At 42.0% G+C, this 16,742-nt stretch overlaps 2 protein-coding genes across 4 annotated transcripts in view; one reads left to right on the top strand and one right to left on the bottom strand.

The window, feature by feature from the left end:
* The window catches only part of pax6b (paired box 6b), a 29,932-nt gene extending 20,950 nt beyond the window's left edge, over nt 1-8,982 (top strand). For 2 of the 3 annotated variants that reach the window (XM_026377607.1, XM_026377608.1), the window contains 9 exons: nt 307-437; nt 894-1,109; nt 1,468-1,633; nt 4,714-4,872; nt 5,115-5,197; nt 5,305-5,455; nt 6,025-6,137; nt 6,371-6,512; nt 7,223-8,982. In XM_026377607.1, coding sequence (XP_026233392.1) covers nt 307-437; nt 894-1,109; nt 1,468-1,633; nt 4,714-4,872; nt 5,115-5,197; nt 5,305-5,455; nt 6,025-6,137; nt 6,371-6,512; nt 7,223-7,308 — 1,247 coding nt within the window. In that variant the 3' untranslated portion in view covers nt 7,309-8,982. Of the gene's footprint in view, nt 1-306; nt 438-772; nt 809-893; nt 1,110-1,467; nt 1,634-4,713; nt 4,873-5,114; nt 5,198-5,304; nt 5,456-6,024; nt 6,138-6,370; nt 6,513-7,222 lie in introns of all 3 variants that reach the window. The other variant, XM_026377609.1, reaches the window with a different exon arrangement.
* Nucleotides 8,983-10,610: 1,628 nt separating this feature from the next.
* elp4 (elongator acetyltransferase complex subunit 4) overlaps nt 10,611-16,742 on the bottom strand; it is a 49,023-nt gene continuing 42,891 nt past the window's right edge. Inside the window, exon 10 of the mRNA XM_026378922.1 lies at nt 10,611-12,759. Within this exon, the coding sequence (XP_026234707.1) occupies nt 12,640-12,759 (120 nt within the window). The 3' untranslated portion in view covers nt 10,611-12,639. The remainder of the gene's footprint in view (nt 12,760-16,742) is intronic.

Raw genomic sequence — 16,742 nt, 5'->3', positions numbered from 1 at the left:
AGTTTACGCGATGCTGTTGTCGTTTAATCCACGTTTTGAATATGTGTGTTGTTTAATAACTGCGCAATGTCTGTATTCAGAGGGGATTGTACGGAGCGTTTCTTATAAAATATAGTTTATCAGTGCGATTTAAGACACCTTTTTACAACCATATTAGTGTTAATGTTTGAAAGTCAACTGCTACAAACCTTCTGTATGCTGTCTTCATGTTTCATCACTAAATTAAAACCATTTGCTTGATCACATATATTTGAATCGGTTTTTCTTATGTGATGTGGTGACTACGATGCTTTTGTCTCCATGTAGGTCACAGTGGCGTAAACCAGCTTGGTGGTGTGTTTGTTAATGGTAGACCGCTGCCGGATTCCACCAGGCAGAAAATAGTTGAACTTGCTCACAGTGGCGCTCGACCCTGCGACATCTCCAGGATACTGCAGGTGACAACCCCGCTCCCTTTTCTGTGCAGAAAACAGATGTATACGGACTTTGTTTTCAGTGCATTAAACTACTTTTTAAAAATAAAACCCATTAAGCAAAATGTGGAATACATAACGGTAGGATTTTCACATGCAGTCTATGTTTCCTGTAATGTAAATGTTGCATTTTGTGACTGTTTAAGTGAAACGAGCAGTTTAGTTTTTACATCAATCCGCTCACTGGAAACACAGTAAGGCCGATAAAAAGCACAGCTGTCTGCCTGCTATTTTAAAGAATACAGCTCTTTTAAGAAATGCCTAATTTACAATTCAAGGCATATTTCTTGTGTTTATAGACTCATGATGAAGTTCAAGTGCTGGACAGTGAAAAGGTGATAATTATTTGACGCCATCTTAGAAATTCAGTAAATAGTCGTAAATAATGTATGTGAATTGTGTCTTTTGTTTTCCATCCAGGTATCCAACGGCTGTGTGAGCAAGATCCTGGGCAGATATTATGAAACTGGCTCCATAAGACCGAGAGCAATAGGCGGCAGCAAGCCCAGGGTCGCCACTCCAGAGGTGGTCGCGAAAATCGCGCAGTACAAGCGGGAGTGTCCGTCTATCTTCGCCTGGGAGATCCGTGACAGGCTTCTGTCGGAGGGGATCTGCACCAACGACAATATACCCAGTGTAAGTGTATTGACTGTAAGTTATGTGCATGATTTAATTTGCCACATGAAATGATTTTTTTTCTCATGCAGCGGAGGAAAAGGAGATGGGCATCCAACCATTCAGCCTTATTAAAGTACAGTGCGTGTGCAGCGCGCATCACTTCGTATGTGATCACCCAAACATACAGTCAGACGAGCTCGTTGCCCACTTGTGCAGGAGCATCTTCCTGTGCAGATTCACCTTTGATTATAAGGTGTATGTGCATGCGCTGCGGTGAACCCGCTGCACACCCACATCAATGCGCCCGCGTACAGAAACTCACAGCGCTCCATCCAACCCTGATCCTCACTTTTATCATATGCAATTTGTCATTCAGGTGTCATCGATAAACAGAGTCCTCCGCAACCTGGCTAGTGAAAAGCAACAGATGGGCGCAGATGGCATGTATGACAAGCTGAGAATGCTCAACGGTCAGACAGGAACTTGGGGGACCCGGCCCGGCTGGTACCCCGGAACATCAGTGCCAGGGCAGCCCAACCAAGGTGAGCCTCATTATCACGCAGTGGCAATAAAGACACCTTGACGCATGCACGGTTGTGAAGTATCAAAGTGGGATAAAACCAGGTGGTCTCGGTCTGATTTGAGTTCTAAAGTTTCTGGTCAGTCACAAAAAGTTCCTTTAGGATTAACGTGAACTCCACATATGGTTAGCATTACACCTTACTATTAAGAAGGTAACGTAGTGGCACACTGTGATGCCCTGAACAAGACCCTCAATTAAGACTAGTCGATTGGAGGAAGCCACAGGCGATGCATGCGGTCTGAATGCCTCCACTGTCCCAGACATGGATGTGCGTGACAGCGGCTTGTCCTTTCAGCAGAGGTGTCCGTCCAACAGGCTGCATTTTCCTCCTCTCCTGATGGGGAGGCAGAGCCAGGGAGCTGTGTGCGGGGATATTAGTACAAAGGAATGTTTTCCTTCACACGCAATGATTGGTTATGGGAACGCTCCGCACTATGTGTAATTGCTCATTAGAGAGGGCTTTGTCTCTCATTATGGCAACATGCAGGAGTGTGGAGATGGTAGGACTGCTGTGGAAATGTTCCACTTCAGAGGCTGTCCTGTCATCTGCTCAGGCCAAACACGGAGCAGATTTAACGGCACCTTTTTCATTTACTTTGCTTCTTAAACACGCATTCATCAAACAAGTGTAAAGTCTGATTTATGGTCACCAGAGAGGGGAAATGCAAGTGGTGGAATGAAGCTGATGCAAATAATAATTTGCATTTGTTTGATGAGCATTTGGACACGTGGGGCTGTTATCAACAAGCAGTAAAGCGGAAAAGATCATATGAACAGCTAAAATGGTAAATGTAATTTTACAATCATAATAACAAATTATTATTATTATTATTATTATTATTATTATTATTATTATTATTTAAACGAGCAACAACACTATAATTATAATATAACATGACAATAACAGCAACATTCACCTTATTAAGTTTTATTGCAGTTGGTTTTCCTTCATATCATATTAGATGATAATAATAATAATAATAATAATAATAATAATAATAATAATAATAATAATAATAATAATAATAATAATTAAAGAGTTAAAGTTGCTTGGTCATTGTGTTTTAATTCATTAAATAGGCTACTTGGATGAATTAACTCTCTCAGGGGAAAGAAAATATGTTTTCCATCCGACAGCCGAGTAGACTGATATAATGGCTACATGGAGAGTGACAGGGCCCCAAAAGAAGACAACTCTATCCAAAAAAAAAAAAAGGAACGAATAAACCTCCTCACCGATTTGGTCTTTTATCTCTTTCTCTTTCTCATTCGCTGCCTATATGGCTCTAAATCCCGTCTATAGGATTTAGTCTCTCACTTTCTCTTTCAGTTCTAAGCGGTTTCTCAAGAGTGTTTTGATCCGGTCTCAGCAGTTGAAAGGTGCCGCAATTGGTTCGGTATCTCTCTCTTTTTTTTTTTTTTTTTTGCTTCTTTTCCGCCTCACTGGCTGAGACATCGTGATACTAAAGAATGAGTTTATTTCCCAGCGCTTTTATAAAGAAAACAAATCCCATCCTAGCGTCAGTGGGTCTGGCAGACGGATAATAGCTGCACATTCACTCCTTTTTATGGATTATCCGGAGTGAAGAAACAAATAGCGTGGATACAAACTATTGGCCTATAGAAGAATACTTTTGTCTATTTTGCAGCAAGGGAAATTGTCAAGAAACATAACGCATCAAGTTTCCTCCAGTGAACCAAAAATATCACATATAGACGCACTAAATGTGTTTTCAGGCCCACAGCGAGGAGGCCAGTGTTCCCTGAGCAGAACCACGACACAAAAACCGGCTTCAATTCACGGTAGTTTTTTGTTTTTCTACTTTACCAGTTCTTATGCACATGACTACTTCAGCTTATACACCCGGTTTTCAGGTTGTGGGTGCGCACGGACACGGGCACAGGTCGTTTAAAGTTTCCCTACGCGGTTGGAAACACAAATCAAATGTGCAAACAAAAGCTGAAATGAACTTCGTGGGTTCAACATTGCGCCAGACAGACATCAGTAAGATATTACATAAACCAGCCTCTATCAACGCACCCCCTGCTTAATTTCGCATTAACTTCTCGGGGTGATAATGATGTCCAACAACAAGACAGACATTAGTCGATAAGCCTCGCCCTGCAACTGAAGGGGCATTCGGGCCCACCGCGGACAAGCAGCAGCAGTGAATAGATTGGCCTTATTTTGGTTGTTCAGGGGGTTGCATGCTCTCTCCTCACTCATTTGTTTCCAATTGAAGACAGAAATCCTGACTGGCGTTTAGCTGGCCGGGGGACGTGATTAATGATGGTAGTGGATAAGGGTTAACACACTGGACTCAAAGCTCTGTTGACTGGGATCCTCGTGCGCACAATGCCAAAGTACTATAGCCTGTGCGCCTCCAGAGAGAGAGGATCCTTTTGTCATCTCCTCCAAAAGCCCCCCTCCCATATATTACACCCACCGAGGGCTCACTGCTCGTCCCTGGCTGTGTCCAGTTTAATGGTTTCCCTTACTCCTGAAGGCATTGTATCATTCTGAAAAGCGTCTTCTCCTATTCAAAAGTTGGTGGTCACCTCAATGGCTATACCAACGCCCATATGGGAACGACCATTGAGGCACTGCTCTGCCCTAAAAAGGGGGCTAGAGGGTTTGGGGTTTTAATACATTTCATAGGCTCTGAAAAGAGGCTCGCCACATCTTGTCACATTTCTCTTAACCTTTTGAGAACACACGCCTTTGTGATAAGTGCGCGCAGCTTTTCCCTCGCCAGCCTGTTTTTCCCACAATATTTTATAAACAGTTTAACTCTCTGCGAAGCCTTTTTGATATTGTTTCCTTTCAGACAGGCAGTCGTCTGTAATCTGGCAACATTAAGAAGAAACTGCAATGATTCCTCTGATTTTGAATGAACTCAACCATGATAGTGGCTTTAATTAATGATGTCGCACCGCGGTCTATACAATTAGCTGTAGGCTGATACAAGCACAGAGCCGAGAATTAATTATTCAATTAGCTTAATTGAATGTATATTTCCATTATGTGTTTTTTTCCAGATGGCTGCCAACAGCAAGACGGTGCAGGAGAAAACACAAATTCCATCAGTTCAAACGGAGAAGATTCAGAGGAGACACAGATGAGACTGCAGCTCAAGAGGAAACTCCAGAGAAACCGCACGTCCTTCACACAGGAGCAGATCGAGGCGCTGGAAAAAGGTCCATTAGTGAATCAACTCGATATTTAGAGACGACATTTCCCCTAATTTACAACTAGAAAATAGTTGTAATCTTGTTAAAAATAAAACAATTCTTAACTGTGCGTTTCTACATTTGAACGACACTGAACAAATAATGATTCAGTTATTAGGCCTGTGTCTGAGTTATTTAATAAAATCAGCCTCTACTTCATTTATTGCTCATTTCCTAACACTTCTGCTTTGTGGTTTCGTGCATTACAGAATTTGAAAGAACTCATTATCCAGATGTTTTTGCACGGGAGAGACTAGCAGCGAAAATCGACCTGCCCGAAGCAAGAATACAAGTGAGCATCCCGGCTCTTCTTTTCAATTGTATATTTGTGAAGGTTTTTAAAATATTTAAAAAATACCACAATGTTTAAAACTAACATGAAGTCGTTCGTCGTCGCAGGTATGGTTCTCAAACAGAAGAGCAAAGTGGAGGCGAGAGGAGAAGCTGCGGAACCAGCGTCGACAGGCCAACAACTCCTCCAGTCACATTCCCATCAGCAGCAGCTTCAGCACCAGCGTCTACCAGGCCATCCCACAGCCCACTACGCCGGGTAGGTCCACGGCAGGATACCTCTACCACCTCCAACACAATAAAACTCGACATTAAAATATAATTCATCCTTTAGACTACTGTTACGCGTTCGTTAATTAGTCATATGCGCCGCGTTATTACTGTAATAATGGCAGCAACAACATTTGAACCACGCATGGGTTCAAGTTGAGCAGGATCCATGTGAAATATGACTTAATATTATTATGTGACAGCCTGCAGATTGATATAAAGGGAGGGAACAGGCCTCGGAGGGAGGCTGTGCGAGCTAGTTCACATGAAGATGCACCGGTGGTTTCCTTTTGATGGATGATTGAGCAAAACTTCTCAGCTGACTTTCTGCGTAATTACCGAATCAGACACCGGGGCACACCGACAGAGCTGAAGCTCATGCTCACAAGTCAATCACCTGAGACACACACTGTACAGTATCTGTCCGGGCCTATCAGCCTGTCAGATAAAGCGTCACCTCACACACGCACTGCTTAACGCTAATGAGCCAATCTTTTACGCTGGAGGACTGCGTGTGATTTCAGCGGGTTTTAACCACGTTTTCGTTTCCATTCACAGTGTCTTTCACCTCGGGGTCAATGCTGGGTAGACCTGACTCTGCACTCACGAACACCTACAGTGCACTGCCCCCCATGCCCAGCTTCACCATGGCAAACAATCTACCTATGCAAGTAAGTAACAAACCAGAATCCTGCACAGTGAAGAATGTTTAAAATGCATTAAAGCATTTTATGCAGTATTTTTGGATGACTGAGTGTTGGAGTGGAGTCAAACACACAAACATGAGTGACACCGTCCATCTTATACTTTATTAAAGAAGAGTTTTCTGACAGAACTAAAATTATGAACAAAATAAAAATCTATGGTTGGCTAAGCTAATGGATCATTCTCTCCCCATCTTTAGCCCAGCCAGACCTCCTCTTATTCCTGCATGCTGCCTACCAGTCCGCCTGTGAACGGGCGGAGCTACGACACATATACGCCCCCTCATATGCAGGCACATATGAACAGCCAATCAATGACCACTTCTGGTACCACCTCAACAGGTAGGCAGAAAGTTCATTGTTTACCAACATGCTTGGGAATTAATGCAGTCAAACAGTGCACCCTTTGACATATCTGCCACCTCTCCTGTAATTAGGCGGTACTACATAGCCATTTCTGATTCATGATCTGTCGCAGCAACTTTCCTTTTTCCTTTCTGTCCATTTAAGAAACGTCATGGTTTAAGCATCTGCAAGTCAATATCTCTCCTTCTCATATCATTTTCCTTCTGTAGTTGCATGAATGAAGCTCATTTCATAGCCGCTCTGTGCCATCATGTCAATCCCACTACTCCAGCCCATAGTTTAGTTCCACCCCATTAGGATGCTGTTACTGACAGCCATATATACTGGTTATAGTCATGAAGAGTTAATCATGCATAACCACATTTCCTCTGTGCTAAATTGCTAATTAATTTGATTCATTTGATGTTGTACTCTCTGTTTAAATGCCATTGCCAGAGCCTCAATTTATCGAGCTTGCAAGCTTTTTACTGAGCGACCATGTGCAGAGCTTTGTGACTCATTGCAGCTCCACTGCTCATCTTCCTATTTGCAACATTTAAAGCACAATGCTCTGTGCTATAAGGCTAACGAATGTTAGCTGTTACACTGTCTGTGCATGGTGCGTCCACTCATCTTACTTAGCATGCTGACTTTCCAAGCTTTTATTTTTCCCTTTCAGTAATATCTTTCTCTTCTTGTCTCTGCAGGACTCATCTCTCCTGGAGTGTCTGTCCCTGTCCAAGTCCCAGGGAGCGAGCCTGACATGTCTCAGTACTGGTCAAGACTACAGTAGAGAGAAGAGCTACTTCACCCTGTAACCACCCACTCCACCATCGCCCTCCGGCAGTGCTCCTAACACATACACGGCACAGGAGAGTAGAGAAGGCGAGAGAGGGTTGAGAAGAAGCAAAGGACAGGAGATAAGGGGAGGGAAGAAAGCGAGAGAGAGACTCTGGGAGAGCCTTGGGATGTCTGGGCTTTGTTTTCCCAGTGGGACTATGTGCTGTTCTGCAGCTCTAGGCACATTCAAACGAGGACTTGGAAGCGAGAACAACGATGGAAAGACAGGAAAAAAAAATGGACCTCTGTAAAGTGCCCGGTGTCAAATTTTTATGGAACAAAAACTTATCTGTTTTTTTTTCTATTTCCAACTACCGTCATTGTTTCCTTTTTTCTCTGGTGTGTTAGTAAATGGCCATTTGTATGTTAATATGAAAAACCAAGATCAAGTACTGATAGATGGACTGCTAGAAAACCATGTTGGTCGTTTGTCTGAGAGAGGAGAACCTGAGAGATTCTGCCATGACTATCTTTTAATCTGCTTATATCGAGACTTTCTACCAGCCTTTGCATGGTCTCTGGATGCTGTTGCATATCATTAAAGACGAAAAGCTGGAGGGAAGACTCTTACTATGTCAAAAAAATATATTTATTGGTCTTATTTCTTACGAATGGATATTTAGCAGAGGAAGCTCAAACTCGATCCATCCACTGAGGCCGTGGTCTTGACTCGTCTGACATGGGCCTGCCTTTGCCGGCTTATTAGACACGGATCACTATCAGCAGCTCAGTGTGCAAAGACGGTGCGACATGTAACACAGCTCGGACCTCCTGCTTCGGTGGTTGGATTGACTCTAGATTACCACGAAGAACATTTAATGTGGAGAACAGGTGTAAAAGAAAACCTGTAGTCTGTAAATGGTAGACTGCGTCTTCGATATAATCCAGTTTGTTTATGTCAAAATGTAAAGTACTTGTCTTCCCTAGAAATCTTCCAAAAAGATTTCTCCAATAAAAGTTGATTTCATTTATATCCCCGAGAATATTCTATAAATGTTCCATGCATCATAAAATACATTTCTTTAGGGTCAGGTACAAATTGTCTCTTAGGTATAGTTGTATTATAGTGTCCTATGGTCAAAAAAAATTTTTTGTGCGACTAGAAATATTTAATTCCTATAATTATGATTAAACATTGCTTGACAGAGTTTTAAACTTAAGTGTTTGGCAGTTGTTTACAAGTACATATCAGATTTAATCATTGTTGATTGTAAAACAGACCAAAGCCTTTGTATTTCATCTAGTACACAATGTTTTTTTTTAAAGATATTAGTCTTGTGTTGCAAAATTTTGTAAACACGTTCTGTTCAATTACATTGGCTTCGAGTGTGTAAGACTGCAGCTGAACCCGGCAGTCCTTATTTATAATTGAAGACCATGGGAGGGTTTTTCTAGCATCATCTGTCATGCTCTTTTGAGTTTTGCATTTTTATTTCAGTGTGTACGTAGAACATGGACACATACTGGGTTTACGTCTGAGCAATGCTTCTGAGATAAAACGTCTACACGCTGTCTCTTAAATATTTCAATTTAATTTTATTTAAAATGGAGCTTTCTAAATGTATTTTGTGAAAACTATAAAACATTTTGTACAGTAAAATTGTGTCTTAAAGAAAGCCTTTTTGCCTGTTCAATGCTGTGCCCGTCTTTACTGAACAAAAAGAGATACTGCTGCAAATTTAAGCTTACTTTTGTAAATCTAATGCTGACAAATGCCAGTAGGAAAGAGTTGTAATACGCACACAGCACTTCCAATTTCCACCAAAGAAAGGTGTCCAAAATAACAAACCACTCTTGATGTATGGGGCTGAACCAAGTTGACACAGACCACACAGCACAACACCACGGCACAATGAAGAAGGTCAAGCAATTCACCATCACCGGCTCTTGTTTTAGTAGAGTTACGATGGTATGAAAAAAACATCCAGAACCAATGAGGAAAAAGGAGGGAAGACAGAAGAGAGAGAGAGAGAGAGAGAGAGAGAGAGGAAAAAAATGGAATAAAGCAGTCAGTGCCTAGAGCGAGGCAGAGGAGCGATTGTGTGGCAGAGTGAGTTATTTTGCTTCACTTGCTGCCTCAGCAGGGGGGTTGTATGTGTGTGTGTGTCTGTGTGTGTATGACTTTGAAGGGGTGTGTCAGAAAAAGAGAGTGAGAGCATCTAAAAGAAAAGGATGTCCAGGAGAGAGCGAGGTCAGGTAGCATTCACACAGCATGAAACAACACCAAATATGTTGCTAAATGGATTAGCTGAATATAAAGGTCTCACTCAACATTTAATCAATCAGAACTTTTAACGACTTCAGGTTAATTTTTTTAAAGTAGTTTTTCTCAGGCTAGCCTGATTTCTATTTTCACTTACACAGATGAAGGAATATTGTTTTGAGAGCACGGAGAGGCGAAGAAAGAACAGACTAGACGACTGCACCGAGACAGAGTTGAACATTAATAATTACAGAGAGAGAATGAAAGATAAATTCAAAATGCAAGAAAGACTGCAATTAGCAAAGTCTAAATAATACACAGCTTTGGGATAAAAAGGTTTAAATGTAATTCTAGCTCTGAAGAAAGCCAGACAACGTAAGTTTCTGTACAAGTTCCAGAGAACTTTGTACTCTCGCAGAGTGTCTCTTAATGAGATACTAACTCTGACCTGGAAATCTGAATGTGAATCCCCACAGCAGAGAACAGAAGCTGACAGAAGCTCTCCAATGAAAGCGGTTCAATTCTGTGCTGTGTGTTCATGCGTATCTGTACTATAAGTAGATATGAATTAATATTTCCCTAAGAACTAAGTAGATACAATAAATCATAGCTTTGTTCATTTAGTAAACTCTAGTTGAGAGCTGTGGTCTCAACATGTCTGAAAGTCACGTCAGCAGCAGTCAAACCAACATTTATAAAAACACAGCACCGTCCTACATTTTTTAACAGTGCAGTGATTAACATTCAAAAATAAAAACCATAAGAGCTCAGCTAAAGCTACTGCAGGAAAACAACTATGGCTTTGGCCAGAAATCAATAAGACATGAGCTGCAACTGTCAAAAGACACAATTATAAAAGCATATTCTTTACACACTCTTTCTGCTTAAGGCTTTTTCTAAGGCCGAATAATCAGCAAGCATCACAGGCCTGTGTTTTTAAGATTTATGTTATTTAAAAAAAAAAGTAATTACTAATCCGGGAAAAAATTTTCAGGAAAAACTTTTTCTCCTTTAAATATGTTTCAGAACACATGAACATGTAACGGATGATCTGAGGTTGGGGCAATATGAAGAAAAGATTAAGAAGCTTAAACAAATAAATAAACATCGTCAGCTGTCCCATGTTCAGGGTGCTGGTTTTTACTATTTACTATGATAAAGGCATGCAAAAAGCAGCATATGATCATCATTTATTATAAAAAAATCCTATTGAATTGAAGATATTGTGTTTTGAAGCTTACAAACAAACATTTTCCAGTATCACGAATTACCAATCATTACAGAAGCATGTGTGGATAATTGTGAGAAGAATTGTGAGAATAAGTATTTTAATCTTGTAAAGCTGCACATGCCTACGTTACATGTATATGTGAACTCAACTAACCAAGTCGAATGTGAGTACAGAGACTGGAGAGTCACTAAACAGTACTCGCTGTGTACTTGTACCTGATATAAAAATGCAACAACTCTCTTCACTTCTTTTTCTTCATCTCATGTGTGAACTTGAAACTGAAAGAAACTTTTCTGATGGTTTTTAAACTTACTTGCTAAGCAATTGTGACAAGGAGACATGGCAAATGTAAGAAAAAAAAAAAACAGACACACTGTACTATGGCAAAACAACAAATGCCAGAATAAATTTGTTAAATTTTAATCCAGCTTTAAAGTATACCCTGAATATGTCAGGTCTTCAGAAACAGTTACTTGGAAAACATTTTTGTCTTGACAAAGTAAGTTCACGTTCACCTGTATAAGTGACCTGTGTATGTCATCTTTCTCTCTCATACACCCGATATAAGAGCACGCCGTTCATGCATGAAACTGTCAGGTAACACTACCCTCTCCCAACACGTGTTGCAAACAGTTACCAATACTGCCGGTTTTTACAGGCAAAAATATTTAAACTGGCATCAGCAGCACACTGAGGAAAACAAAAATGAAACATTTAATTTTTCATGTTGTTTTTTTTTTCCCTGTTTCTCCATGTCACCATTTGACCTAATTTGTTCTTTTGGGCTTGTCATGGCAAAGCAGCTCATCCAGCAAACATGCCTGATGAGGTGTGAAGCCTGCACCCAAAGCCAGCTCTCTTACCCTCTGCCCACATTCCTGCTTAGCTCTCCAGCTTTCTGGAGGTAGACGCCATTTACAGGCGGCACAGTCTCAGGGTCAGATTGAAGCATCCCCGTTCGAACCTGAAACCGGTAAAGCAGACACCTTTACTTTACATGGTCGCACAGTGTCACAAGTCAGCATTCCCAACATTTAGAGTTGACGTTGAGGTGCTGTAAAATAAAACTGAATAAAAAGCATATGTTGTGTGCTGTGTACTTCATTTTTTTTATTTAACTAGATAAAAGCACATTCCTCTGCATTATGCTAGAAAATAAAGTGTACTTTCAGACTGTTGTACATGGTGCAGCTAGGCAGGAGAGGCCACGTGTTTTGTTAAGTAAGCCCCGAACTTGGGAGAATGCACTTCAATTATTTAATGTTTGCTAAGACGGGGAGTGTGTAAGGGCTAAAAAATATTTTATGATTACACTTAACATGTAAACAAAATACCCAGAGGAAGAGAAAAAGAAAACACAATCAAAATGAACAAAATCTTTATATAATATTCCCTCCAACTTGGATTTAATTAGGTTAAGTAGCAGTAGCTTCATTCTGCCACTAAAATATTTCAGATTGACATGGGGCATACATGTTTGCAACTTTTGGTGAAATTAAAACATGAGGACAAAAACCTGACCAATAATATTAACAATGATCGACAACAGTTTCATGACAGCTTTAAAAGTGCAAATATCAGCTGTCAGCATAAGAAAAAATATACAGAGTGTCCTGTATCTTTCCTTAAAAAGGATTTGAAATATAGGAGGAATTGTGTCCGTTATGAGAAGAGGTACTGTGAATTTTTAGATCTTCACCCCTGGCTGGGACAGTTGGCAGGTGGTAATGGCTGGCAGGGTTATCGCGGTTGACATTATGTGGGTGAGGGAACATCCTCGTCACCACGGTAAAGAGGGCAACACTGCAGCTTTCCAGGTGTTGGTTGCCCGTGGTGCCTGTGTAGGAGCACTAGAAGTCCAGGTGTTTGTTGCCGGAAGTGCCTGAGCCACAAGCTGAAGCCACTCCTGCCAGCTCCCCCTTGCTCACACGGCTCACCGTCTCAGACAAGTCTGGAGGCAAATGCAGTCTCTACGGAAAGTGTGAGAGAGGGGGTGGGGGAGGGGAGGCAGAGTATTAGATCAGTCCATATAGAGGGAAAAAGAAAGCACTACAGTGGATCAGCATACAGTAGATGGTACACTTCACTGATGTTTATTCACAGAGAGCCATGTTGGGTTGAAATTGCATTAGATGCTTCAGCACTCCCCTTAGCACTAGCAGAACGGAGCAAACCTGCTAGTGTGCTGCTAAATGCTTCAGAGAGCTTTAGGTCTCTTACAGCTCACAGGAAATGTGTGTGAGTGTGAGGTAGGGCTGTTGTTAGAAGTTTTGCACGGGACACAACTGTATGCATTTATGAGATGAAGTAAGAAAAAGTGAGTGTTTCACGCACAAATGTGCATGAAGGACATGGATGTGTTTGCACGTGTTGACTGCTTGACTGTGTAAACACAGATGATTACACGAGGCTAATGCCAGAGTCATTAAAATCAAGTCTTTTAGCTGTGTCATAGTAAAGCTTATCTGTAGAGCAGCCCTGTGCCAACTGAAAGCACAAAGAGGTTAATGAGGGCCACTCATGTAAAGCCAACACACTAACTACTATAAAGCTTAAGAGGGGCTGCACTGCTCTGCTCTCTCCAGAAGCCACTAGAAAGGACACCAATGGCACTCCACGAACAAAGTCTTGAAGAGGTGCTGAGAGCGTGAGAGGAGGTGAAGTAGCTCCACAGTCAAGTGTGTGCCCAACAATGGTGTTGAGTAGCATGTTGTTCGAGTGTCTATCGAGGAAGTTAAATCAGAATACAGGCATCCCAGGCACAAGAGAAGTTAAACCCTGTAATTTGCCCCTGAAAGAATCTGCCATGACACCTGAAACCCACTGGTCAAAGCCTGCGCTCCCACCCCACCCCGCCACATCCTTACCCCCTCCAGACATCCAGCTTTAGTAGAGCCGTTCCACTCCCAGAGATACTTATCTTTTTCTTAATGACTAGGTGTTTGGAAACAGGGTTTAGAAGCGTCATTACTAAGAGACAATTCTGAACTACGCAACTCTCTTAACCCCTCTAGGGTAGACTACTTCCTCCCTTTGCTTAATACTGTTTTTAGGAGCATTAACACATCTGAGATTGAACTGTAACATGTTTTTACAGTACGGATGTTCATGTCTGATATGAAACCTTGTGCTCCTGACAGTGTGGCTAACAGGTCAGAGGCTTTTGGTGCTCAAGCGGCATGTCTTCTGTTGAACACGTTGCCTTTGTGTTTTTGTCAGGAGACCGTTTGTTAGGCAAGCAGAGGAAACAAGAGGAGTTGTCTTCATGCAGCCCAGCCGATTATCAGGGGCAGGTGGCACTGAGACACAGTGAAGGGCCTATAATTTAACGCAAGATGGTAAAGGTAAGGTTACACAGGACTTTCAGAGGAAAGAATGGAAGATTCCCACTTGGAGAACACACAAAACAAATGAGCATAATCTAATCTTTGTGACACCTCAAGAAGAACTGACAAGTTGTTAAAAACATACATGATAAATCTTTTTGGACTTTTCTCAGTATGTAAGTCTCTCTCCATGCAAACTCATATATTGGCCTTGAGGGGCCTCCAGAAGCTCTGCCCTGCTTCCACGCCTGCCAAACCTCACCTGCATAACCTTTCGTGTCTCCAGCTCACTCGAGTGTGATTGAAAAAGAAAAACAATGCATTGATCAAGCCTGGACTCAGTCCTGCTTAGTGCACTGCAGCGGAAACACGGTAGAGAGAGGAGTAGGAGAAAATCAATCACATATACATCATCCTCAGTGGGTAAGTTTTTAAAAAAAAAGAAAAAAGAGAGACATCGCACCGTTGTCTGGCTGTCACGCACCCACGGGCCTGGCTACACCATGTCTGTTTCTGGCTCTGGGCTCTGTGAACCCACTGAGCATGTGCAGCGCGAAGGTCAAAGCAATCCAGAAGTGCAGCTCAGCTGCTCTAACCTTTGAGTTCAGGGGCAGATGAGAACAATCAATGGTAACATCAAAGTTGCAGGGAGGAGCAGACAAAACCAATCGATTGGTTTGACACACAGAGGGAAATGACAGCCTAGTAAACAGTCAGCACCCATCCCACACATCACAGCCAATACTAGAGCTGTAACTTGTTATCAGGGTCATAAAACTTTCTTTATTTTAGTTCCATTCTGAAAACAAACTAATTTTAAAAACCAATCAATGCAGATTAACTGGATATGTACAATCCAACAGAGAAAAGGGATTTTACCCTGATTTTGAAATGTACACCCAGATTTTAGGGAAATGTTGATCTCTCATTTTAGCATTGACAGGCCAACTGCAGTGTTGCCATGAACATATGCATTGACACCAAATTAATGGAGGTCAATGTAGGACTTATGCAGACATAGTCACGGAAGCTCTGAGTCTGCTTCCCTACGACCTGCACACTCCATGATGTAAACAAGGACATCCGGAAAACCCTCAGAGGCATAGTGGGGTGGATGTGTGTGTGAAGTCTTTCTCTGCTGCCTGGCAACCTTTACGAGGGTGGAGAAAGTGGAAAAAAAAATAAGGGGGGTGGAGGGGGTGTTGGATGGGAGTGGACGGCGGGAAAACAGACCAAGCTGTGGTGCACTGGTAAAGGGGGAGATTGTGAAAATGGATGTGTGCCACAATGTTGGTACGGGTATGTGTGTTTGTGTGTGTGTATGTGTGTATATCAGGGTTGTGATGTCAAGGTTTCCTCCCTAGTGGCAGGCAGGGGTAAAGGTTTGTGGTTCAGCTCCGCTCCACAGCCAGAGGGGCTGGGGCCACGCTGGCAACAGGGTGAGGGGTGATAAAGCTCCAAACGAGCGCTTAGCACTTGAAATGAGCCCTCAGGGCCGGCCCACAGACCAGCTTTGCCTAAGAGGGTTACTAATATCACCCCACAATAGACAATTCCCTTCAGCTTACTAAACACCCCAAAGACCGGCTCTCAAGAAATACAGCTTTTCATGCTGCTTGTAACTTGTCTATCACAATCTACGTACACAGAAGGCAACAAATCATATCATTTATAGTTTTGGACATGCATCTTGTGTTAGGTAAGCATCTAATATACAGGATTCCAGTGGAAATATTTTTCCAATGTGGCCTTATAAGGGACCCAATCACACAAAGCAGCGCCATCAAAGGCATTCCACTGGTGGTAACGGCTTGCTAATGACTGGAGTATGAGGTGCTAATTTAACGAGTCATTTCTTCCATAGAGTTTTAGCCACACTTTCAAATAGCCCGTGTCACTGTACAGCTTAGAACTATGGGAAACCCAACACCTTGTTGGAACACATGACGACTGGTCTGGCTGTTCCAATCAGATTAGCCGATGTTGGAACATGCTCATGGAAGTGACACGATATTTACCATAAACACCTACTTAACACAATCGTTGTTGTAATTTGGTCAGCACATTATAAGCTCTATTAAGTCAGTGAAATGAGAGAAACTGAACACTGTATCACTGAGCTGAAGTCATTACTATCACATCAGAAATGATGAATAAGCAATCTGATTATACACTTTCATGCACGAATAAGAAACTCCAGTTATTGCATTACTGCAGAACAACAAGATATTTTTAAACATATTTTCATGGATGGACTTTTTTTTTTTGCCACATGTCCAGAATTCATAGACAGTGGTCACATTAGAAGTGATACCTTTTCCCACTTCCATTTCCCCGAGCTACACAGCTGCAGTGCAGCCACTGTTAACTAATGTGGACGTCTGTCCATGACACCAGGTCAATGTCCTCCATTTCCAGTCCCATTTCTACAACCAGCCAGGGGTCAGAATGGTAGCAGAATGAAATTGGTAGAAATTTCCCAGGCTTGCTGGTCTATCCAGTCACTAAACCAAGCTAAATCACCTCCTACTGCCATAATCCCTCACACCTCTAAAGTTACACTGCATTGTGTGGGAAATCATTTGCTGAACCTATAGGAACTAGTATTAACTTCAGCAAACCAAAAC

Source organism: Anabas testudineus, chromosome 3 (assembly GCF_900324465.2).
Source record: "Anabas testudineus chromosome 3, fAnaTes1.2, whole genome shotgun sequence".
NCBI lineage: Eukaryota > Metazoa > Chordata > Actinopteri > Anabantiformes > Anabantidae > Anabas > Anabas testudineus.
The sequence above is the reverse complement of the archived record's forward strand: the minus strand, read 5'-3'. Positions and strand labels throughout refer to the sequence as shown.